At 38.8% G+C, this 26670-nt stretch overlaps 1 protein-coding gene across 2 annotated transcripts in view; it reads left to right on the plus strand.

The window, feature by feature from the left end:
- atad2b (ATPase family AAA domain containing 2B) overlaps nt 1-26670 on the plus strand; it is a 112473-nt gene that overhangs the window by 24942 nt on the left and 60861 nt on the right. Inside the window, exons 2-11 of one of the 2 annotated variants that reach the window (XM_067984317.1) lie at nt 4798-4961; nt 6383-6432; nt 8004-8157; nt 13219-13327; nt 18140-18275; nt 19374-19487; nt 19983-20058; nt 20322-20423; nt 21233-21344; nt 23500-23615. In XM_067984317.1, the coding sequence (XP_067840418.1) occupies nt 4798-4961; nt 6383-6432; nt 8004-8157; nt 13219-13327; nt 18140-18275; nt 19374-19487; nt 19983-20058; nt 20322-20423; nt 21233-21344; nt 23500-23615 (1133 nt within the window). Of the gene's footprint in view, nt 1-4794; nt 4962-6382; nt 6433-8003; nt 8158-13218; nt 13328-18139; nt 18276-19373; nt 19488-19982; nt 20059-20321; nt 20424-21232; nt 21345-23499; nt 23616-26670 lie in introns of both variants that reach the window. The other variant, XM_067984316.1, reaches the window with a different exon arrangement.

The raw sequence follows: 26670 nt of genomic DNA on the forward strand, positions 1-26670 counted from the left end.
ATATTGATTTTTTTTTGAATCTGTTAGAAAGGTTTGTTTTCTACTGGAAATAAAAATCATTACCTACTGCAAACATTAAAAAAAAAAGTATGTAAAAATATGTTTTCCAGGAACAGGCACGGTGGGCTGATACTTGTATTCTCAGCTACACCTGACTGAGGTTTGCAATCTATTATGTTATCGATTGTTAATGTTATTCATATTTTCCCACGGGTGTTGAATGTTGTAATATAAGTGGTGTGGGCTTTTTCCCCAATTACTCCATAGTAATAAAAGGACTTCAACCATATGCATGTAAACCGATTGAAGACCGCTAGGCATTTCGACTTAGACACAAGCCAACGGTCGACCTCACACAACGCAGCAGTACACTGGTATAATCCTAAATACGCGAATCTCAGTGTAGTTTGTTTAAGGTAAACTTATACCCGTTTTTATTTTCAAATTCTGGCACTTCCATCAACAAAGTGGCAGGAATATTCAATAAAGCCAGCTATGCATTCACGCCAAGGACCATCTTCCTTATCTCAAAAAAAAGTTGCTGCAACTAGTCTTGAAGAAAGTTTCAGGAATTGGCTGCCACTTGGATTGTGGGTGGAAATCCAGCGTTTCTAGTTCCACCAGAATCCCCATGCCTGCTGGGCCTGTTGCACTGGATTTGCACCCTAGATCCACCATTGGATCTGAGGATTTTTGTGCCCAACTTGAAGGATAAAAACAAAATAAACACGTGCAAATGTGATTCTAAAACGATCAGCTCTGCTTAAAATTTTTATGCCTCAAGTTTGCGCCCAACCAACAGGGAGAAAAAATTTGGTTCTTATAGCATTTAGTTCTGCCCTCCAACTGGAAAGCAGGGGAGGTCTCTGGTGTTCTGGCAAACATTTATCCCTCAACTAACATCAAAAACAGTTTAAAAACAAATTGGTCATTTATCGCATTGCTTTTAGTGGGACCTGGCTGCTTATAAATGCACGTTTCTGTGTTTTTCTTTTCCTCGTTTCTAGAATAGAGCATTAGTATTGGTAGTCAGTGGGTCGGATCTTGCTGTGAAAATAACGGTGAGGCTAACAGTGCTCACGGTTATTTATTTGCAGATCAGACAGCAACTACTGCGAGTGCACGTGCACAGTTAAACATGAAAATCTGTAAGTTGTTGTCCGAGATGTGCTGCCCCTCCATAAGCTGTATTGAATGGCGTGTATGTGGACTAAACTCGCCACAAAAAGTTAGGGCTTGTCCATTCCAGTCTGAGTACCCTTTTAATGGCATGCTAAGTCTTAATTACTGCCAAACAACATCTCTGGCACTGAAAATCAACTTTTACAAGTGTGGCGTCTCATTCCTTCAGCGTTTGATTATTGTTGGAGATTTTTTTTAAAATTAAATTTTTAAAAAACTTTTTCCTGGTCTCGTTTATCTCTTTCTCTTATTTCATTCTTTCCTTCTTGATTTTGCTTTCTGTACCTGACTTGACATTGAATTCACTATTCTAACTTACACTGCCTTGTTCAGACTCTGCTGCTCATTAACGACTCTTCAGTCTGGTTAAGGAGACACAGTTGCTTGCCCTGTTCACAGATTGCCCTATAGAGGGCACTATGCGGTTTGGATCTCTAATTTACAGTAACTTGCTGTGCAAAACCCCGTAGAAAGTCTATAGGCAAGTGCAAGTCTAACATTCGTTCGTCACTCACAGAAAAATCCGGCCCAATATATTTTAGTAGTGGTACTCGCAGTATGGCCCATTTGCTGCCCACTTTATCTCTTATGGCCCTCAGTAGACCTTTTGCTCCATGTGACTCTGAGCCTCTGTTTATAGCCAGCTCAACCCTAGGATATTGACTCTGCTGGGATTTTGTGCCTTTTCCTCTTTACTTGCCCTGTGGTGCAGCAGTTGCATTGTTCCTTAGGGTAATCAGTCATGTGACATTTGTTGGAATTGTGGCTGTTGACAAAGAATTAGCGAGTGACACTGCTCTATGACACTATGTCTGAGTAGAAACACAGATTTGCATTAGTCCTCCTTTTCTCGTGATCAAGCAGATAGGACTGTGAATGCTGGAAATCAGCAATATAACGACAGAAAATGCAGAGGACAGCTCTGTCAGCGTATGAAAGAAAAAAATGTGATTAATAGTTTGGGTGATGTTAAACTATCCTTTGCTGAAGGATCTTCTAGTTTAATTCATTCTTTTCGATGATATCAACTCTCTGTCTCCTTCAGCCTATTCTTCCTTCTATAATCTTCAGGCTTTTAAACCCAATCTAGATACGACTTAATCACCACTTCCTGATTTGTATAATTCTGTTTCTCTTTTCAACCTTGGTGATTGGCTTTCATCTTGGTTTCTCAATAATAAATAAAATTGAGGCTACTGTTCATATTTCTATTTGCGACTCCCCACACTCAGATCGTCTGTTTGAATCATAGAGAGCCCAGAGTTTGGAGTCCTTTTAAATCAGAATTTCTTCTTTACACCTGCCTTGTAGATAGTCACGTTTTAGGGAAGCATCTTCCATGAGGTTGAAGGAAGGAATTGTTGGTGCGAAGTCACAACCGGAAAGCCCTAATTTTCATCTACCGGTACTGTCTGAGGGAAATTTGAGTGGAACGTATTGAAAGTTCACTGTGTGTGCAGGTAACTTGCTCAGTATAAGATCCTATAGCACTGAGAACAATGACCTGTTGATCTGTTTTGGTGGTGTTGGTAAAGGGATGAATGTCAGGCTTAATTGAAATACACGTGCACATGGGGACTCACTATTGAGTGCAGCCACAAAGGGAGCAAGAAGCACCGTGGGACATTTTACTAAGTTAAGGGCACAATATAAATGCAAATTAGTGTTGCTGACGTCTGGGGTTGTAAAGCTTCCTTAAAAGGGAAGCCCCATAAAAGAGAAGTAGATTTTTATAGATTTAAACAGTGACTTTTAAAACTGTCAGCAGCTGATCAGTTTTGAAGGTGTTGAAATCCATTTTAGCTGGCCAGAAGCCATGATTTGTATTTATGTGGTTTTATTGTTTTTTTAAATGTACTGTCCCCTGTCACTGTGTGGATGCTCCTTCCTGTGCCATTTCTTGGGATGGCAGCAGTGTTCCAGGCAGGAATCTGGATGTGCCTGCAGTTTACTTTGGAGGGTGTTGGAGCAGGGCAGCACAGTGATGACAAACAGTTGGTGGAGGAACAGGGAAAACAAATGTAGATGTGAAGAATGACTGTATGCCAAAAGGAAGGGGTTACTGGTTTGACGGAGGCTGCTTTCTTTGTTCAAAGTGGCCTGGAGTAGATGTGTGGGAAAGTGGGGGGATTTATTCCTTGTGGTAGGGAACCAATTGTTAGTGGCTCAGGAGAGGGCCAGGTGAATTTCTTTGGTTGTTAAGGGGCTTGTGATTGTTTCCCTTTGTTTATGTCTAAATAAGCCATATTGCAAGAAGGGTATGGCATAACACTGAAAACTGCCTCCATCGCTAAGTGTAAGAGACCAGCTGCATTCAGCAACAAGGTCTGAACAGCAGCAAAACTATTTGTATTCAAAAAGCTAAAAACATATGTCTTTCTTAACAATACCAGGCTGTTCCTTCAAGCCCAAAAGCACCTAAACAGCAGTTTAGGAAACAGCAGACAAATTTGGTGCACATTTTACTCTGTGTTGTACCCATTTCTTCGGTATTAGGAGTAGGACTGAGGAAAATCTGCCCTTGTATTTTGTTTGAGAATTCACTGCCTCCGTTCCAAAGCACAGGCTTCATTTTTCAATGCTTGATTAAAATAGTACAGTAGGAAACTGGGAAAGTTCATTTGGCCTAACAAGCCTGCCTTTTCTTTTCTTATTGATCTCAACCCCACCTTCTGGCTTACTCACCATATTCCTCTGTTCCTTTTGCTCCCTAATCCCAGCTAGTTGCTCCTTGAATGCATTTATACAATTTACTTCAATGGCCTTTATTGATGACTTGTATTTTCATAGGTCATTCGTCGTTTGTATGGCATAGTTATGCCTAATTTCCTCTCTTACTTTTAACATTCCTGTTTTTAATTTCTAGCTTTTGAACCCATCAGTGGTGTGAAGAGTTTGTCTTTTATCAACTTTATCCCTTGCATAATTTGAAAACTTTTATTAATCATCTCCAAGTTTTTTCACTGCTAAACCATCTTTCTGAACTTTTTTTGTAACTTAAATTCCTAAGACCTGGTTTCATTTTTATTGCTCTATGTTGTGCCCACTTAAAAGCAATAATATTATTCCTATGAATGTGACCAACACTCATAGTTCTCTATCTGGGATGTGCCCTTGTGCAGTAATGATATTTCTGATTTGTATTCGATCACTAGTTTGCTTGCTTTTTTAAAACTTCCATCATGTTAATCGTTTCAATTATTTTTCATAACTGATCATTTTGCTTCTTAACTATTCCATTCAACACAGATTTTCCATTTTGGTTTCTTGCTCCCATATAAATGTTATGGTTCTCCACAGTGAATTGTATTTGCTATCTACTGGCTAAAGGATGAAGAGATAGGATTGGAAAGGAAATTTTAATTACTTCTAGGGACTGAACTGACTTAGAACCATTGTTCAGTTAAGATTTGTGAAGATCTTAACTTGAACCATTGTACTAGAAGCATTCTTGTAGTTTGATGTCTAATGTGAACATGTTGGTTGTGAGGAGGAAAATACTTGTTCAATAGATAGGGGTAGATTATTTTTAAATTGGCCATTACCCCCATCAAAGTTTGACAAACATTCTCTAAACATTTTTTTAAAGAGCAAAAATATATTTTTTTGCAGCAGGATGCTGGTAATGATGACGCAAGTTTGAGTGATAGTCAGACGGAGCCTCCGACAAAACTTAGACGAAGGAATGCCGATCCAGTTTCTAGTGATCTTTCAACTGAACGCAGTCCCCATAACAGTGGTCCAGCAGAAGAATGGTGTGGCTCAACAAGGCAATCTAGGTAAGATGAATTTACAGCACTTTTTGTTTCTAGATGGTTGTAAGAATGCATTGAATGACTAAAGCAATATTGCTGCATTTCATTTCTTTGGGATTTTCTTGCCATTATATATATCTTTGGAGATTTGTATAGAAAGCTCCTTTTAACCTAGAATTTGAAATTTTAGCACAGAAGACCATTTGGTTCATTGTGAATGTACTGGTGCTAGCTCCCCCATCACAATCAACCGCTCTAATCCCTTCAGTATCTTTCACCTCATTATTTCTTTAAATATTTAATTCCTTCTCAGCTTCAATAACTATTTCTGATAAAGTGGACCATTTCCTAATAACCCTATACTGCAAAAGATTTTCCCCAGCTTTTCCTTTATATGCTTCTAGTAGTAATCCTAAGTGTATGCCCCTTGTTCCTGATTCATCGACCATGGAAATAACATTTCACTATTTGCCGCCTTAAAAGCTTTCATAATTTTGAGCACTTAAATATCTCTCCTCACTGGTAATTTTTAAAATTCTTTCATCATAACTATATCCTTTCATCCCTGGTATCATCCTAGTGAATCTACATTGCACCTTTTTCATGACTTCTATATCCTCTTTATAATTTGCCTAAAACTGTACAAGCTACTTCAACCTTTATGGAAGTCTCCATACTGCAGTATACATTTTTCTTAACAAATATTTTATTCTATTTAAGTTGCCAGTAATAGTGATAGTATTGCTGTTCTGCATGGAATTTATTTCACAAACTTGAAACAGCCACTCCACTAACTTGCTCGCAAGCAACTGTCAGTTAAAAAGAAACACAGCTGTACACATGCTGTCAGCACTGATGAGTGGCTGTTATAACCATAGCAACTACTGCTGAGCTTTCTGTGATGTTAGTATCACAAACAAACTGCGCTTGCACTCCATGGCAGACATGACATTTTAAAAAAAAACACTCATGCTTGTTTTTGGAGCCCGAATGCAATTTCTGTTACTGTACTAACCGTGCATACTCATTACCCCTTATCACTATAGGATCAAATGCACAGCAGCACCTCTTTAAATTGCCAAGTATAAGAGAAATGTACATAAATATAGACTAGGTCAGAACTGATACAGAAACTGATCTGTTGGTGGTATTATCCTTCATTCATAAATAAAATGAATGATTACTGGGACCATTAAAGAAGCAGAAGAGGTACTAGCACTGACCTCTGCTAGAAAGTATCAAAGAAATTCACCAAAAATGTCACTGCCCTCAGTACCTTATTGGTAACTGACTTAGAATTATGCGGCATTAACCACTACAAGTTAATAGATGTGCAGCGACCTGACATCTATTTTAGCATCACACTTGAAGGACTATTGTCAAATTTACTAGAAATCCTCCTTTCGCACCACAATAATAGTTTTTGTTTTTGACTTCTTTTCCAGGTTAACTACTCGTGCAGGTACTTCAATGCAAAATGGTCACAGTAGTTTGGGTACGTTGCTTATTTTACAGTGAAAGAGTCCATAAAATTGCGTACAGCTATCTCAAAGGGAGTAAGCCAGTTTAAGCCAGGCCGCTTGGGGAAGAAGAAAAGCTGGCCAAGAAAGGATTGTTTCCCATAAGGTTCAAATGTACCTGCATGGGAGTTGTAATGCTGGTAAATGTGATGTCTGCAGAGTGGAAGCTCCTGTCCTCGTACGAGGTGTTAAATAGTATTTCTGGTGTAACTGGCGAAGTCCACGAGGTTAGAAATGCCATGTGTTTAGTATTACAATGAAACCTGTAAATTACAGACACTTTAGGGACTAGGGTCAGCTGTTTTTTGCAGATGTCCTTATTTCAAAATGGTCATTGTACTGTTTCTAAAAAAAAAATTCCCAACAATCTTGAAGAACTAGCTGAGATTATGATCAGCATCTAATCAGCTGCAACAATGCTAAGAATCCACCTCCTACACACCAGCATTCAGCTCTGTTCACTTAACAGTTTTGCAGTCTTGTTTCATTATAAACCCCTCTCACTTGGAGCAGAGTGTAACTTCAGTAATGAACTCCGTTTCTCAGTTCTACTTTCCAGCAATAGGGCAGTCACGGGACAAAAAAGAGGGGGAAGTGTGATGACCGGTTGTGCCGGTATATTGAAGCTTCCAAAACCAAGCCTTCGAATGGATTGAAAACTTTTGGGAGGGAAAATACAACAGGTCACATTATGTGTAGTAGTGGCAGAGAAACCGCTCTATCCTTGGGATAGCACCGTGCAAACATTCAATCCCAAAGATAGTTGTTTCACTGCCGCTATGGATGCTGGGTGAAGAGCTCCCCATTCCACAAAAGCAGTTTCTTTCACAAAGCCTGCTGCCGCCTTGTGCTGACCTGCGTATCCCGTGCTTTAAGTTGTAAAAGGACTTGGTGCATTGAAGGCTGTCCAGAGTTCGTAATTTGCGAGTGTCCCTGGTTTCAGAGTGCCTCTTGTATATTTTGCCATGTAAGTTATTTGGGTATCAAGTGTCTGTTTTTTGCAGGTGCCTGTTTTTTAGGAGTGTCTGTTTATGCAGGTTTCACTACTGCGTAAAATGTCTTTCCTCATCCTTCCCCTGCTGCTGGTGTTCACTTTTGTAGTCATGTGCAGATCTATTTATATGAAAATTTTGGAACTCCATCACCTTCCAGATGCCACATTTTGTATAAAATTCCAACAAATCATAACTCAGTGACTTTTATCTTTTTAAAAGAAAAAGAAACCAAGTTACTTCCTTGCTGTTGAAATAACCTGGAGAGGTTAATGAGATAACAAGGAGGGAGACCAAGTAACTGTCAATCCATAGAAACTTCCAACAATAAATAGTTTGACCTCTGGACTTACTTAACCATTTCCTCACAGGGAATGCTTGAGCTGTGGTTTTAGAGACAGACCAGGTTATCAGCTAAATAAAACAATGCTGCAGATCCCAGACTGCCTGTGAGCATCACCACAGAAGATCTGTGTACATCTAAGTATAGCTACTTATAAAACTGTTATAAATCAAAATGATAATTGTTGGTAATCCATTGCTATCCTAAAAAGTTCTCAGAAATCCTGGAAGTCGACGTGAAACCCAAGAGGATGGGGACCATTCGCACATGAATGGTGATTCACAGGTTAGGAGAAGTGGTCGAGCAAGGAGGAACAAATTTGAAACCCTCAACCAAAGCCTTCTGTTTGATCAACTGGTAAACAGGTATAGTACTTGTGCTGTAGTTTATTTTAATTATTAAGCAATATTATTTCCCTCTTTTTTATGGCTCTGTTTACATGCATTGGGTTTTACCCTGATTAAACAGCTAAAATGGGAGAAGTCAGCATCTGTTTAATAATTCAAATGTTTACTATATTGTCAGAAGAAGGTGTCATGCCTAAATCAAGAAGGCAGAAATTGGAGGGCACCTTCTTGCAGCCAGTTGAAAAGTTACATTGGTAGATGTTTGGAAGCAGGTCATCTGGCTGCACACTTGGTTTTAAAAAATAATTTTTGTACTCAAATATCTTTGAACTAAATTTTTGTATTTGGTTACTGTATCTTGGCATATTAGTGTTTCCATGCGCTACAGAAATCAGTGCAACATCTTTCTATTGAGTCAGTTCTGTATCAGTAGAATTCAGTCAAGTTTTTACAATTAGCTAAAATATTTCAAACTCCTATTAAAATATCTTTTGGTAAAATGGAGAGGAGTAAAAGTGTGTTGAAATCTTCTAAACCTGCTGAGACTCGTAATCTGTTTCGATAACTGTTTTTGTTACTATCATTTCAATCCATAGGTGGACATATAAAATCATTGGGAACACATCGATTTTAAAATTCTCATCCTTGTTTTCAAATTCCTCCATGGCCTCGCCCCTCCCTATCTCTGTAATCTCCAGCCCTACAATCCTCCGAGATCTCTGCGCTCATCCAATTCTTGCCTCTTGCGAAACCCCGATTTTAATTGCTCCACCATTGGCGGCCGTGCTTTCAGCTGCCTAGGCCCTAAGCTCTGGAATTCCCGCTCTAAACCTCTCCACCTGTCTATCTCTTCCTTTAAGATGCTCCTTAAAATCTACCTCTTTGACCAAGCCCTGCCCTAATATCTCCTTATGTGGCTGTGAAGTACCTTGGGATGTTTACTGTGTTAAAGGTGCTATATAAATGCAAGTTGTTGTTGTTTAAAACAGATGATTCGTGTGACTAACTCCACCCCAGTGTGCTCCAGAAAGATTTCCTTGCTGTGCCCCTTTGACAGTGAGAACTATTGATGGGAACTTTTATAGAAGTTCTTTCTCCTTTTATTACATGAAGTGCTAGCAATATCTGTTTTACTCTAGACCTTGGTTCAAATAATTTCCTTCATTACACTGCGTTATGGATATTTGATCTTGTACCACTGATACCTGGGCATTATTCCAGCCTAGACTTGTGTGCTTAAAAGTATCTTCTGGCTGTAAGAGTCCAATGTGAAATGAGTTTGGGAGGCCTTAATGTCATTCTTGGTTGGCACATGTCCACAGTATAAAGCAGCACATAATTCAGCACTAATTGGCGCTAAAAATGTACAGCTGTCAGACAGGGGCATAGTTATTCACAGGGACCATTTCCTACATTTCTGACCATTCAGTAAGGGATATTCTTCTGAGATTGGTTTTGAGGTACTTATTTTTGGGAAAGTAGAGAGAACTTAATACTGACCGTAAATGCCCGAATTGATAAAATGTTCCATTTTCAACTGTTCTCATTGAAACATACAAGATTTTGAGGGGGCTTGACAGGGTAGATGCTGGGAGGTTGCTTCCCCTGGTTGGAGAGTCTAGAACTAGGGGGGCATAGTCTCAGAATAAGCGGTCGGCTATTTAAGACTGAGATGAGGAGGAATTGCTTCACTCAGATGGTTGTGAATCTTTGGAATTCTCTACCCCAGAGGATGCTGAATTGTTAAGTATATTCAAGGCTGAGATAGATTTTTGAACTCTAGGGGAATCAAGGACATGGGGATTGGGCGGGAAAGTCGAGTTGAGGTTGAAGATCAACCGTGATCTTATTGAATGGCGGAGCAGGCTCAAGGGGCCATATGGCCTACTCCTGCTCCTATTTCTTATGTTCTTACAAAGAAATCCATGATTGAAAATTCACATTTTTTTATCTCTCTTTATATATTTATTGTAAAAGAGAAATATGTTGTGGATGTTGACTTTATATTTATCAAACATTGTAAAACACTTGTAACTTTTTCACTCATCTGTTGATTCAGTTGAGTCATCAATGTATCCAATTTACAGCCACCGCTTAGTACGTTCACTGTCTTATGCCACTATAATCTTCCCTGCTGTAGCCTGTTTAAAAACTTCTTACCACTAGGATGCCTGCTAGAAGTGATGTTAAGTGGCTTTATGTATTAAGTATTAAATAAAACAGTTCTGTGAAAGAAAGAACTTGCATCTATAGGGTGTCTTTCATGACATCCCAAGGCACTTTGCAGCCAGTAGATTATTTTGAAGTGCAATGACTATTGTTATGTAGGCATAAATGGCAGTTGATTTGCATGCAGCAAGGTTGCGCACACAACAAATTAATAAATGACCAGATAATCTGTTTTTGATGGTGCTGGTTGAGGGAAAAATTGTTGGCTAGGACAACTGGAAGAACTCCTGCTCCTCTTCGAATAATGCCCTTCTATATCAACCTGAGCTGGCAAACAGGACCTCAGTTTAACATCTCATTCAAAATGCAGCACGTCTTCTGTGCGGCACTCAAATGCTTCAAGTCAGGCTTGAAGTCACAACCTTTTGACTCTGAGGTAGAAGTGTAATTACCTGAGCCAAGCTGATACCAAATAGCAAACTTAGTCTGGACTATTTGTCTTTAATGTCACAATGTAGAATCTTTTTTATTAAAAAATGTTCTTGTCTTCATCTGTTGTGACTATCAAGTTTGTGTATCAATTTCCTTCTTTGGTTAAATCCTTGTTTTTCTTCCTAGTTGGTTATTTTTGACTTTTGTTTGCCAAATCTTTTGTTACAATTTCAATTTTCTCCTCACTCGCATGCTACCAGAAAAAAATTCTATCCAATCATATTCCAGCATAAAAAATTTGAGAAAACAGCTGTCATTAAATCCTGGCTCAGACTGAGGAAAGGTTTTGATAGTGTTGCTTTACATTTTTATTCCTAATAATTGGTCTCTTGTGGCATTGCACATGGGCGCCAAAATCACGTGCAATATTCAGGCCAAACAGGAATAGAGGGTGGGGGGGGATGACTGGACCCAGACAGAGAAGGCGGAGGCAGATGAGAGGGGGAGGAAGAGGGGTGGAGGAGAAGGATGGGTATGGGGAGAATAAAGGAAGAGAGGAGGTGTGAGGGAAATGCAGTGGGAGGGAAAGGAGGGTGATTTAAGATAGGGAAGGGGAATGGGGACAGGGAAGGGAAAGAGGAAGACAACAAGGAGAGGAGAATGGGAATGTTTGTCCATCCTGCCCCGTGGAACAACAATGTGCTTGGGACTATTTCTCTGATCAGTGGAGGGGAGAAATGCTATTCAGTGAGAGGCGATGGCTTGGGCACAATATTAATGAGGGATTGTGACCTTGGGCCTTAAATTGCTTATGGAATGGGGGGATGGATTCCTCAATGAGGTGGGCAAAAGGGGCGGGCAAATGGCTGCTCATTGTGTAGGGGCTAAGTAAGAGCTAGAATTCTATTCAGTGGTGGAGAATAGTGAACGCAGTGCTACTCAGTATTGAGAAGGAAAGGCAAAGACTGAAATATTGCGCTGTAGGAGAAGGTGCAATATTTGAGTGGGGGTGCAAGCAGGTATGGTAAACGTACTTATTTGCTAGAGGGGCCAGGGGAAATATTTTAATGAGCAATGAAGGAAGTGTTAAGCTGCAGTATGGCTAAGTGGGGAGGGGAGGAATTGTCATCTGTTGCTCTGGGCCGAAAAGTCATTATTTGAAACTTACTATGGAGCTATCATGGATTGTGATGGGTAGACTGGTCTAACCAATGGCAGAGGGAGTTGCCGATTGGGTTTACAAGTCGGCATCAACGGCCACAGATGCGGTAGGTGTGGCTGGTACAGCAGGCCCAGAGAAAGTGGAGAGTGCATCAAGTGCGCACTTGGGTATGTGGAGGGAGTAAGGCAGTGGAGTGGGAAAGCTGGGCAGACTATTGGGCGTACCCATAACAATATGGCTGCTTGAGAGAATTACACTTCAAAGAAATAGGCTGTTCCACAGTGACACTTAGTTGTTGACTTTGTATTTACCAAATTATCAGATTCAATCTTGTAAAACGCATTACAACTGCTTGTAGTCTCAACCTTTGTTTGTAACCATTAACTCATTTTACTATATCAGCTATTTTAGCGGCTGGCGTTATGGATGTTTAACATTGAAAACCCTGTCACAGTGCCACCTATAGACATTACTGGTACTGCAAGTAAATGTTGACCGTTATACTGCATCTTCTCATTGACATAGGACTTTTCACTGTATTTTCAAATGGAATGCTGGGACTCACTCAACGATTTTAATATACAATAGATTTGTTCTCGGGATATGGGTTTCCCTGTGAAGGTGGTGGTTCGTCTTCTTGAACCACTGGTTCGTAGCAATAGTTTTTACAACTGTGTGGCTGGCTCATCCACATCAAAGGGCAGTAAGAGTCAACCATGTATGGTGGGACTGGAGTCAAGTGGTACGAGTGGCTAGTTTCCTTCCCTGAAGGATGTTAGTGAACCAGTTAGCTTTTTACAACAATCCAGCAGCTTCCATGGTCATTTTTTTCCCCCTGGTGCCAACCCACGAATTTCAGATGATACTGAATTCACTTTCATGACTTGCCATGGTGCGATTTGAACTCATGTGCTCTGGGTTGCTTGTCCAGCACCGTAACCGCTAAACTTGTATGCTTCTAGGAATAGAATGCACGGAAAGATTACTACACAAACTTGCAATTCCATTTACAGCATACTAATGTTTGTGATTCTGCAAACCTAACATGCCTGCAACCCCTTCTGCCTGACTCCCCTAGTTTTTTAAAAATGTTCTTTTTTAGTTTGTGATTCCAACATCCAACCTGGCTACCTGCATATCCACTCTTACGTAAGCCTTGGCACTGGGAGTACCTGGACCTGTCTTCCCCACACCTGTCCTCCTGACACACAGCCTGACCTTCTCCTAGGCCTGTGATTTTTTTTTTGCGCATAATAGAAAAGATCACATTTTGAAATTGTAAAATATTGTTTAATTTTTGCATTTTATTAATCTAGTACTGCAGAAGCTGTTTTGCAAGAAATGGATAACATCACAAGTAACATTAGGCAAAACAGAAGACCGGGAGAAGTGGAGCGTCTCAGGATGTGGACAGACACAGAGTTTGTGAGTATTTTTGATGAATCTGCAGACTGATCATTCTGAAGATGTAGCTCTCCACTCAAAACCACACGTGTGATTTAAAATTGTTGCCAGATTACTGTAGAAGCTTGCAGGTTGAATACTTAAAGCAGATGGTGAGTGTAGAGTGCTTTCATCTATAAATACTCCACCATACATGCATATAATGCTTTTTTAAGGAAAAACTAATCCTACAGAAATTGTTTCCCTTTCCCTATGCAAAGTGCCATTTTGGGACTTTAGACTCATGGGGAAGCTGCTCAGTTGATGTCAGAAAATGGACGTTATAGGAGGAGACTTCAAATGTGTGATACTTAGTGGCTAACATCACATCAGTAGCTCCCCACTGAGTGTGGAGATCTAAAATGGTATGTCTTTGTTGAGGAGGAAAAATTACATGTAAATTTAAGTATTTCCTAGGAGTCTTTTGAGTTTTTTTTGTCCGGAGAAGTACTTCAAAAATGTTTTCTCCCTTTCCCCACCTCTGCTTTAAGGCTAGACCTCCATTCCTGAGTCCCTGCATTGTGATTGGCAAGACCAAGGGCAACATATTAGTACTGTAATTATATAGACCATGTTCTTTCTGATCACCCTGTTATTTTTATAAAGAATGATATTCATGCAGTTGTGTTTGGTGATATCTTCAGAAGAATGAATCCTGAAGAACTGCATTTTCAAATCCTATTTTAGAGAGTAACTGCATTTTCATGGGTTATTTCTATTCTGTGTAAATTTTAAAACTGCATCATCCTACAATTTTGATTAACTAACTAACGCTAAAGAATTTCCCAAAAGAATTCAAATACTAAAACGATTTGCTCCAATTACTTGTGTTGCTTTGTATGGTTGAAGGTTTCAGTTGGCCATGTTTAGACTGGAGCCTGTATTTAACACTGATGGCTTCCATATTCAGATCTGCTATGTCAGTTGCAGTTGGTTCACCCTGTTTTATTCTGTTTCCTGTATTGGACACCTCCTGCCTAATTTGATTTTATTTTGTATTTATGTCCAGATCTGTCATATTCGTGGGCTGTTTGTAATTATATAATGACAGAGAAGAGGGAATCTGGTGGAGAGGGGTTGATTTTAGTGGCAATTTAATCTTCAGTTTATACTTCTGTATATTTAAATTGAGCATGTGTGTGAAACCTGTTAGGATGTGAATCTACTTAAAACTGCTACTGATTTGGCTTGCAAAATTTCCTTTCTAATTTTTAAGAATTGACAAAATTGAGACGAATTTGAGGCTAATCTGACCCTTAAGCAGAAATATAAAATGGAGTATTGCTCATACTCACGTGATGTGTAGGGCATTCAGCAAAAAGAGTTTAATATATGTATTTCTACAATGAAGCTGAAATGGGAGGTTTTTTATGTTAGTGTTATTTCAAGTTACACTGAAGTCGGAAACAATTTAATACTCATTTACGAGGCAGTGCAGCTTTAACGCTGTTACCTGCATTTAGTTTTACCATGGTATGATCAGCCAGTAGGTCTACTTCCTGCAGACTTAAACAATATTCAATAATTCCCTGGTATGATACAAACCACTTTCAAACTGCCAAAATTCATTCTGTTTGTAAATGTGCTATTGGCTTATACAGCAATATGAAATTCGACATCTTCTAAATTTATTGTTCCTTTGTCTCACTATAAATTGGGAGGAGTTAACTTATGGGATTGATTTATTCTTTTTTCCGTCCCCCTTTCTGCTTGTCTGTGCTGACTCATTTAATACTTAACAGATTTTTATCAAACTTTGCCCTAATGCTTTTTTTGTTGAACATTAAGTTCTGAGCACCTAATTCTGAAATGTTACGTTTTGCAGGATTTTCACTAAAAGTATTTCTGTAAATTAGAGCAATGATCATGATTACAAATTGATGAGCATTTTCTGAAGCTTCCAGTTCTGTATTATAATACAGTAGTGCAATCTATAAGTAAGTACCTTAAACACAACATAATACAATGCAGTGAAATAATGTTTCTTGGAACAATTCATGAGGTTTACTACCACTTGAACTCTTATAAACATAATATGCAAATAATTGAAAAGTGTGACACTAAGTTTTTGGGTGCCCCAGAACAGGTTTAGTCATCTGAGTGCTGTTGGACTCTGCGAGCTGCGGAGAACTATACTCAAGTTAGCAGACCTCTTTCTGGTTTAATGTGCAAAAGTGAATCACCAAGTTGCAACCATATCAAGCTTCCATGTCAAGACTTTTGCTTGGCTGAAAAACTGCTTTTAAAGACGGTGTTTAGCCGGGGAGATGGGAATTTATCTGTATATCTTGGCAGCTAACAGGTTTTCTCCCCCCCCCCCCCCCCCCCCCCCCTTACTGGTTTATGTGGCACAGTACTATACCAGTCTACATTCAGCCACTGAGCCACATTATCACAGGTTTCTATGTATCTGACTTTATTGAAACTTTAGAGATCTGTTTGAAGAAGGGGTAAATGATGGGATTCCAGATTTGGGAGCAGGTTCTCCATTTGGGCCTCTTCACTTTTGAAGAGGGGTACATTTAAAAAAAAGTATGAACACGTGCAAAATGGCATTTGCTTTTGAAGGAATTTTGTAAATCACCAATTGATAGCGCAGCACTTATTAAAAACAGATGATAGCATTCTATAAAACTTTTGTTATGTTTACATTCTTGTTGTTTGCAATATTGCTGCTTCACACATCTTCAACACAATTATAAACTCCAGCTCTGATTACACGAGTATCACAGTATAGGTTGTATGGCAAGCTACAACGTTGTCACTGAATATATTTAAAGTCAATTTTGTACAGTCTCCTGTGCCTTAGTGGTTAAATGCACAGTCTGATGTAGGCCAGGAATGTATGAGGTTTGATCCCTAGTTTCTGCTGAGTTGTCTGATTTTAGTCAGGGACACAGAAGGGGGATTGCAATTGACTTCCGCACTTGTGGGTAAGCGAGGGAAGAGAAAGAAAATTTAAAATAAATAGCCAGATCCCTGCTGAAAAGTACATGTTGGTGAATGACATAATTGGATTCAGCTGTGATGACTCATGGTCCAGTAGCCTACTCACTGAACGCAGATTGGGGTCAAACCTGGGACCGTGCCATTTTATATGGCTTAGTATTGCATGTGATACATTTGATGAGCCAGAATCATTTTTTCTTTTTAGTTTATACCATTTCTAAATGCATGATCATGTTCTGTAACTGATTACATAACTAATATTGGTTACTAAAAACTGTTATGGTGCTGTCAGGGTAAATGTGGTGCTCTTAACTAAAATGCATTAAACTAATTGCAAAAAATCACATTGAGTTTATAAAGTACTTGGAAATTTAATGTCTGACTTTTAAAAGCTTATTGTGTTGACTTCTAGAATATTCTCAAATTTCAGTGGTGACTTCCTGTTTTCACACTCTGCATGGCAACATTAATAACTTTCTTACTCTTTCAGTTGAATACAATTGGTATTGGATGAAAACTAAGTTATTCAAGTAAATGTTTGTGATAGATAAAATGAACTGTAGTACCTTTTGCTTTGAGAGGCTTTTACTATTTACACAGCTCACCAATGGTCTCCAGTGGCAAAACCTCAGTGCTGAAGCATTTCATTGCTGGACAAAACCTTGTAAAATTTATGGGACATTTTCAGGTTCTGGACAGTCAGTGCATTTATCTAATAAAAAGTTCTATTGCATTCATTAAGTTCTACATGCTGAAGTATCAGCAATGCTATACTTGCATGTAATATATATTAAAGCATGTTATTGATGTACTATAGGGGAGAAAGGGAGTGACTTCAGAATTGCAAATAGGTTGTACGGTACTTAAAAATACCAATATATTCAAATGAGAATGTTCTGTTCTCTAACATTCAACTGTCACCTTGATTATTGCAGAAAACACCCCCGCCCCATATAATCAGCAGCTAGTCACAGTGGCTTAGACTGTTTTCAGTGACTAAAAAGGTTTAGAAATGGTAGTTTATAGAAACACCTAAATGCCTCGAGCCTCTTATTTTGGCTTTTCAGGTTGCTGTGGAACATGTGTTTTTAAGAAGGACTAAAGACTTCTAACCACTCCAGATTAAGTAGAAGTAACATTGCTGGATTATTTAGCTATTGGTGATTTGTTAGCTTCTCTACTTTAATTAAAACCTTATTTTCTACTCGCTAATGCTCAGCAGTAACTCAGGTATGATGGTGATGTGATATTTGGTCGCACTTGTGCTCAAAAGCTGCTGCACCACAGGAAAGATAAAAAGAAAATAGTTGTCATTACTCTTAAGACTCCTCCTTCATTCACATAGTAAATAAAATGTAAACTAGCACGCTCATCATGTAAGTCATTTATTTGATCTCTGGTTCACTTTGAGCTCCATGTATAAATTTAACATGTCCTTTTCTTAAATTGTTTTCTTCAAACATAAATATGTTCTGGAGCTTCAAGTTTTGACACTAGAATTCACCAATTCCTAGGCTTGTACTATTGGTCAGTCAGGATCTTTCCCACGGTGCTGCAGCTTTTGAGTACAGTGTGGACCACTGCATCACTTGCATATTTTGAGGTTCTGCTAGGAGTTCTGTTGAGTACTCACGATTTAAAAATTATTTTAGTTTCCTTTTTTTACATTAAAATGATTTAATAACAACTACTTGACCCTGGTTATCGGGATCCTGAAGCACTCTTTAAATGATACCATGATAACATTAACTTCTTGTGAACATTTCTGAAACGTGTGTGTGCGTATGTAGATACTTTTATATAAATTTTGTGTAATTTGGGAAAATATGTGCAACTTAATCATAGGAAAACATGGATATGTATTCCCGTGTGAAAAGGAAAAGGAAACCTTTGAGAAGAAACATGTATGGAATGCCTATACATGTTGAAGAAACTAGTGAAGGAGATGAGGAAGAGGAGGAGGAAGAGGAAGGGAGTGAAGGTATGGAAAAATATTTAGTCGTGTTTATTTGACTAAAGTTTTCTTGTTTTTAATTTGTTGGTAGTTGTCATCTTTTGTCTTAATCCTCATTGATGTCTTAGGAGCAATTACTGTTTTCTCTCTTCCCTATTTTTGTGTTCAGACGCGTGAAAGAGAAACTGCTGCAGTTGCCATTCAGGTGTGCAAGCATGATGAGAGGACAAAATCTTGTTTTGCCCATGGGCCCAGTAAAAAAAAAAAGAAGTTGCTGGCCTCCACTCAGCTTCTCGCTACCGTGATGCAGCTGACATCAGGAATTTGAGTGCGGCAGATCAAACCTGTATTTGACCACTCTGTAGCACAGCATACTGCTGCTCCAATATACAGCATCGGCTTCTGGCTACTTGTTTGTGGCACAAAATTCAGAATATTTTTTCATGTGGTACCATTTTTTGTTGCTAAATAGTAGTGGTGTGACTAGTTCAGCACAAACGTTTCGAGGGTCTGGAATGGATCAGTACTACCCTTTCAAAGGGGAAATGAAAATGTGAATATTGCTGATGAATGTGGCTTTAGCAAGTAATAGTGTACAGCTGCATCTAAACTTGAATTAATGTTTCCTTGGGTTTTCGTCTAGTTTTGGTTGCTTGTATCTGTACACCAAATTTTTAGTTGAAAGTTAAATAACTTAATTAAGACTTATTTGAAATTACCAACAAAGCATTGCATAAACATTCTTTACTTGAGAAAGGTAGCCCTGCACGCACATATGAATGTTCCCAGCCCATAAACTACTTTTTTTTAAACTTCAAAAGCTACATGGTTACTTTAAAATGTGGTAGAGGATCCCTGTTGGCAAAATTAACTGTATATCCTTTTTTTAGCTTACTGAGTAGACTTTTGTTTTGAAATTCTGGAAATTTTATGTCCTGAGGATTTGGGCCTTACGTTCCCCACCCCTGGCATTATTATAAATATATTTAAATCGGTTCTGAAAAGTGCAGTCTTACTTCAGTTAATGCATTGCTGCAAAGAAATTACTGCTCACAATCATAGTGTAGTAGAGGCACTAAAATCAATATAGTAGTACTGGAGTGATCTTTATTTGTGCTTTAACAGAATCTCAGGAAGAAGAGGAAGATGGAGATGAAGTAGAAGAAGCTGAAGAAAATGACAGACCGTACAACCTGAGGCAACGGAAGGCTGTACAAAGATACCAAGCCCCTCCGATAGGTAACGGTGGCAAAGTAGTTTATTTATGTTTTTCCTGTGAAATACTATAAATGGTCACAGGCACAAGAATGTTTCTTTTCATCCTTGTCACACGACTGAATATTTTTCTATTAATTGTTTATTTGCAACATCCTATATATCTGCTTTGGCAAACTTCAGCAACATGCACCAGTTCAGATTTTAATAAAACTATTTAGAAACTTTCTCACATTTTTCATAGCATATTTGTTTCTAGTTGTGAAAGATGCAGTTGATCCATTATATTTTCTAGTAAAAAAGACAATCGTGAAAATTATCTTTCTGAAAATGACATCTTTTTATAATCTTAGAAAGTTGCGGGTGCAAAGTTCAGCAATAAACACAAATTACTGCTTTCATTTTACATAAGAACACCTAATACATTGTTTCAAACATTTGTCTGCATGATGTCAGTGTTACAAGTTATTGTTGTATCCAAGTTAACAGTTAAGTGTAGGAATTGATTTGTATTTTTAGAGCCTGTTCATCGGAGACAAAGACAAAACACACTATTTGACACTCTAAGATCTCCTGCAAGAAGGAGTCACATCAGGTAAAATCACTCAAAATATCTTATACAAATTGTACTTCTAACAATTGAAACTGCCATTTTAATTTATTTGTGGGGAAAGCAGGGGTGTGTTATAGATAATGGTGAAAACAATTTTGTTTTTTTATGTTAGCCAGATGGGTGGGAGCATTTTCAGGGAACATACGAAAATGGCAGGCGGGAAAAGACCATCTGGTCCATCAAGCTTGCCCCACAAACCTGTTTTCAATCGAAAGTCTTGATAGCTTTTTTTTTGTTTCAAAAAGGAGAAAGAAGCATGCAATCCACAGCAGTGACACCACCTCATCGTCTGATGAAGAACGTTTTGAAAGAAGAAAATCCAAAAGCATGGCTAGAGCCAGAAACAGGTGAAGCATATCGACAAGAGGACTATATGTATGATTTTAAAAAGATCTGACTAATTGAGTGCTTTGTACATGATTTAAAAGAACTGACATATCTTGAGCATGCTGCCAAATCAAAGTAGAAAGCAACTTAATTATTTTAAAAATAGGAATTACATTAGATTATAATTTATATAACTTGTTGGAAGGTATTCAGTTTGTGAATGTGCAAATGGAAAAACTAGTGTAACTGTTTTCTTCTATTTATTGTATTTTTTATGAGCAGTTAATATATAATCTGTTGAATTTAACTAGAATCTGTTGAGCTATTGTATGCAAAGGTTTTAGTCAATGAGCATCAGTTTTCAGAAAAGTAAGGGTGATGGTGGTACGTATGATCCCTAGCATTGAAACTAGGACAAATAAATGGGATTTCTCTGGTCTGATGGGCAGTCTCATTCCAGTTCCTAGCGTTATGGTTCCTTGCTCCTAATTCAGCACTAATTGCAATCTTACTCTCACAGACCACAGGATGGCAAGTGTACAAAATAGAAAGTGATACACTGATGCCATAGGAGTTCCTCCTTTGAGGTTGGGGCAAAATCGAGAGAGCTTTTAAAATGCATCTAACCGTGCTATACCTGATTGGTTGATGTTGGCATTTGATGTCCAAAATGGCAAGTGTTCATTCTCCAGCAGCAGTGTCTCTCTCATCTTGATGAGCAGTACAGCATAAAGTAAAATTTAAAAAGAAAAGTTTCAAAAAAAACTAGGTAAATTTTGGAAGTTTTCAGAAAAATTGTAACCAGTGTGGCTTTGTATTTACTAAACAGGTGTCTTCCAATGAACATTAGAACAGAAGATTTAACAAGTGGAATCCTCAGGGAACGTGTCAAAGTTGGTGCCAGTCTGGCTGATGTAGATCCGATGAACGTAGATGCGTCAGTAAGTATTTTGTTTAAAAAAATTTTGCTCTGGTGCAAAATTGTTGCACAATATTTTATTCCGTTGTAACATCTGCGTCATGAGTTCAGAATTTTGCGCGATGTATCGCAGCATAGCCCAATGACATGCAATTGTTCTGAAGGTTCCAAAATTGTTGGTCAACATAGTAAACTACAAGATCAGAAAAGACTCCTAGCCTATCCCAAAAGCTAACGCTTTTGTCCAGTCCTCCAGATTTTCATTCATTTCCCCGTAAACCTTTCACACTATCTCCCTCTGCGACTTTCTTGGACAGCCCATTCCACACATTCACCACCCTCTTCGTATAAAGTAGTCTTTTAAGCTTGAGTCTGTCCCCTAGTTGTGATGTTTGTGACAATTTCTAACATATTATTGGGGTTCAATTTATCTATTCCTTTAAGAATGTTGAATAATATCTCCCTTGAGCCCTCTCTTCAGAGTAAACAATCCCAGGCTTCTCAACTTCTCAGAATGCATTGAGCTAGGTATCAGTTTGGCTGCCCTTTTCTGCACTGCCTTCATTGCCTGGATGTTATTGCTGTGATACCGCGACCAGAATTGTACATAGTATGCCAGGCATGGCATTGGCTTGTACGAATTCATTATCGCTGTCTGAGATAATTGTGTTTTGCTACGTTAAATGTGCTATATATATGCAAGTTGTTGTGCCCTATCCCTCCTGGCTATACATGTCAAAATCAGTTAGCTTTCCTTGATGTTGCTGCACTTGTTGGGTTTCAGTGAGCTTATTCACCAGTTCCCCAGATCCCTCTCCTGTGTTGTCCTTTAGCCTAGAACTAGTTAGTTTATATTACCACTATTTATTCCATTCCCTAGTGTCATTACCTTGCAGTTGTTAATATTAAATGCCACTTATCACTCATTAGCCTATCTTCCCAACCTTTACAGATCTGTGTATTTGGTTTGCTGCTTTTTTGTAGTTTAAAATCTCCCCTCTTTCCCCCCCGCCCCCCCTCAAATTTGGTGTCAACAGCTTTATTTCTGTCCACAGCAACAAATTATTTGTATACACAGCAATGGCTCACACTGATCCCAGTGGAACCCTGCTAGTAAGACATTCTTTCTTGGACATTCTTTCTTGGTGCACTTATTAGATTCTTCTAGTGGGCTGCATGCTGATGTGCACTGCCCTGTTGATGAGAGTTGGTTCTGCCTTAGAAAAAGCTCATTGGTGACAATACAGATAATATTGTCCAATTATAATGACCGCCACCTTCCTGGGTCTTTAAACTGATCTTTCTAATTGATCGGGAAAATTGGCTACAGGGTGAATAGTTCTACAGTAATTGGAGTGGCACATCAGTGAGCTAGAGTTGGGGGTTGTCTCATTAACCCTCCAGTTCAAGATTGGCAAATTGGCCTGCATTCTTTCTTACAGATCTCTTGTCAGAAGCCAGAGATAAAGAATGGAGATCGCCATTCTGATTGCACAAACTGGAGATTACTGAAATTTAATTTAATGGTGTAAAATTAATTAGAGGTTGAGGAGTGAATAGTAAAGTTGCATCAGATCATCACACCTTTTTGGGGAGTTGGGGGGGGGTGGGGGGTGGGTGTGTGGTGGTGAGGCTGCCTTGAAACCCCCAAGCAAGACTGATAGGTACGTGCTCATAGCCTTACGTATATCTTGCTGTGTAACTGACCGTTCGGTGCTTGAGCAGACTGAGTGTAATTCCTTTCAGGTTTGCTCTTGCTTTTCCTTGCTGCCTTTAAGCGTCCAACTGAGAATCGCAGTTGCATCATGTGGGCAGAATCTGTGCCCTTCCACTGTCTAGTGTACTTCATCACTGCATCAGATTTGTGTAGTGGTGGGGCAATCTATTGCTACATAAATAATTTGTCCAAGATTATTTTTGAAGATATTCTGTTGGTTTGATTGACACAATTTTATCCTAAAACTCGTAAGATGCCAATTTTGCATTTAGTAAGCCGCTTAACACATACTAGGTAGCCAATAACAGTTATGTTATAGCTAAATTTATTTTCCATGCCATTTTTATTGAGCTGTAAAAATGTCATATACTGCAGTTTACTTTTCAATGATGTAGTTCAAATCAAAACCTCTGAGGTTGCATGATTGCTCATTTAATTTTTATGGACTTGGTTTTATTAGGTGCGGTTTGATAGTGTGGGAGGGCTTAGTCAGCATATTCAAGCTCTCAAAGAAATGGTCGTTTTTCCTCTGCTGTATCCTGAAGTATTTGAGCGATTCAAGATTCAGCCACCAAGGTATGTACTTCTAAAGGAGCTAGAAATTAATAAATCTGACAAGTTGGTCTTTCCATATACCAGGTTTATTTGTAATGAACACATTTATGTTGCGAAAGTAACTTGATAAATGTGCTTCATCATGTTTACATCAAACATTGTAGTAACCGCCTCTTGTCACATGGGGGCCTCTCCAGATGGGTCAGCTGGGAATTGCATGGACAACCTGATTGATTGTCTGATATTTTACCTTACTAACCATAACATTTTTTTACTATTGCATTCCCACTGGACATGACTAGAGAACTGCATCAAATAGCCTTTTGTAGTGCATACTCCTTCTTTGTCTCGCCAACCATTTTTATCTGATTATACCGTTGTGAAGCGCGTTGGAAAGTTTTTCTACATAAAGGGGCCATATAATTGCAAGTTGTTATACTGCTGGGAATCAGCTGTACTTTGCTAACAATTTGTGTTTGAATACTGATTTCTCACTGTAACCAAAGATGTTTTATCTGTCTTTGTGAGACATTGCTTCTTGTTGCACACGTATCCTTTTCAAAATTATTTTGTTGGAAGCTGTATCATCCCCGCCATCTTTTATGCAGCTTTGGTCTAAGACTGCTGACATTGAGGTCTCGTGATAGCCATGTGCTACTCATCTCTTTGCTGTACACTATCTCTGTGCAGTCTGCAGTTTCCACTGTTTTTCATCTATTGTTTCTCTGATTGAGTTAATTGACCACTTGCACTGCTTTCTGAGACTTCTGATGCCACTCTTTGCAAGTGTTTATTGTGTGTTTAGGCAGCCTATCTGTGGCTGTTCATTGATCTTGGCTAAAGTATTGTGGCTGTCTTGTTTCAATTCTTTGAATCAGACTTGTTTCCATATTATTTGTTGCCTAATATTCCTGTTTTCTGTTAACTTTGCTGTCTTGCATTTCCCAAAACAGAACATTTTGAAACTAAAGTGGTGAATTTAAAGCTATCCACTAGGCGGATAGTTAAAATTGCCCCGGAGACTTGCCTGCTGACGTTCTGCTCCCTTCCCGCTGTCTTCCATTTTAACCTGTCCTTAGCAGGTGGGAAGGACACCCGCAGGAAACCAGTGGAGTCCTTCTTTAAATTTGCAGATCGGGCTCCAATATAGTCATTGGGGTCCCACTACTATTTTAACTATTGGGCTGAGTGGGGAAGTGATTGTGGCAGTCCTGCCAGGTGAACCTAGTGGGAAGAGGTTGGGACCAGAAGAGATCCATACTGATGAAGTTTCTAACGTTTTTAAAAAAAAAACTTTCCTTGTGGGACTTAGAGGAGGTCCTTAGTGGTGGCCTTCTGCTACCCAACATTCCACTCCCGCTTGCCAGCCAGCCGCTGCTTCCCGCCAGTTTCGGGTGGGCAACTGACTGGGGGCATGCAGACGACATCCGGGAGTTGAAATTGCCTGGGCCTCACGGGTCTACATAACCAGTCTATTTACCTTCAAGTAGGCTGGCATTCACATACATTTTCTCTGTTCTTTCTCATTTCAGCCAGTGCATTCCTATCTGCTGTTGCTCTGCTCCTCCAGCAGTGATATTTTAAATAGCAACTCTTGTTCTCAACATTACTCCTGGCCTCTGCTGCTCATTTTAAATCTTCTGATGTCAGTTTGCCTCAGTGGTAGCACTCTTGCCTCTTGAATCAGTAGCTCGTGAGTTCAAACCCCACTCCAGGGACTTGAGTACATAATCTAGGCTGACAATTTAGTGCAGTACTGAGGGAATGTTGCATCATTGCAGGTGCTGTGTTTCAGCTGAAACGTTAAACCTGCCTATGTGGATGGAAAGGAACCCATGATACAATTTAAGAGCAGGAAAGTTCCCTTGGTGTCCTGGCTAACATTTATCCCTCAATTAACGCCTCTAAAAACAGATTAACCGGCAGTCTATCTCATTGCTGTTTGTGGGACTTTGCTGTGTGCCAATTGGCTTCTGCGTTTGTCTACAAAACAATAAGAGACTACATTTCAAAAGCAATTCATTGATTAAACGACTTTGGTATTTTCTGAGGATATGAAAGGCACTATACAAATAAAAGTTCTTTTTACTTCTTTCTTACTTTATTTATTCTGCTGGGCTGTCTTAGATTTCAAATCAGTTGCTGAAGCCTGTCCTGGGGTTGGGTGAAAAACTTTTATCATTTAAATATCTCTGCATTAGTTTAGTGGAGCAGCAACTGACTGCATCAGTTGATAGGGATGCACTGGTATGTGGTCTTACTGGTTCCATCATCTTAGTGAAAGTACTTTGCATGGAGGGAAACTTGAAGGAAATATGACCCGAATACAAGATGACACCCCAACTACCCCCTCACCATCCCACTTTAACCATAAGCAGGAAGATCATTTTTTCTTATTTGCAATGCTTATTTCAAGATGAAATGTTATAAGACTTAGTTCTTTCAAGCCTTGAGAAATTTGCAAATATGTTTAAAATGTAATAAACTGGCCAAAATTTTTTCATTTGGAAAAATTAAGTAAAATATTTTGTTCTTACCAGGAATACTTTGTGAAAAATATTGTTCTTTAATTTTATTTTAAGACACCCAAGTCAAAAATAAAAGTCCAAGAACTTTGTCTCATCAGAAATTGTGTCCAGTTGAATGGAGAGTTTATAAAAAAAAATTCTTTCAGGTATGTGAAAATTAACTTGGTGAGACTGCCATGGCACACGCGCTCACCTGAACTGCATTGAAGCAAGAATATTTTGTTAGAAAGATGGATCCTGAAAAGCTAAAGTTACTAGATATTGATATAAAGTTGGAAATTGAATATTAAGTGTCTTCCTATCAATCCAAATTACTTGTGCACAGGTTGATCTGCAGTTAATATTCTGTCATTACTAATAAAACAATGTAACAGAGTAAAGAAAGAAGCAAAAACTAATGAGTGGTCAGCATCCTACTGTTTCCTGAAGTGAATAGGCTATGGGTGCAGTTACACTGTAGCTACTGTGTTTGGATTGATAGATACAGTATTCTTTTACAGCTGGCCGTAATTTGTTTATGCTTCTTGGCTGTGAGTCAGACTGTCAAA

Source organism: Heptranchias perlo, chromosome 5 (genome assembly GCF_035084215.1).
Source record: "Heptranchias perlo isolate sHepPer1 chromosome 5, sHepPer1.hap1, whole genome shotgun sequence".
Classification (NCBI taxonomy): Eukaryota; Metazoa; Chordata; class Chondrichthyes; order Hexanchiformes; family Hexanchidae; genus Heptranchias; species Heptranchias perlo.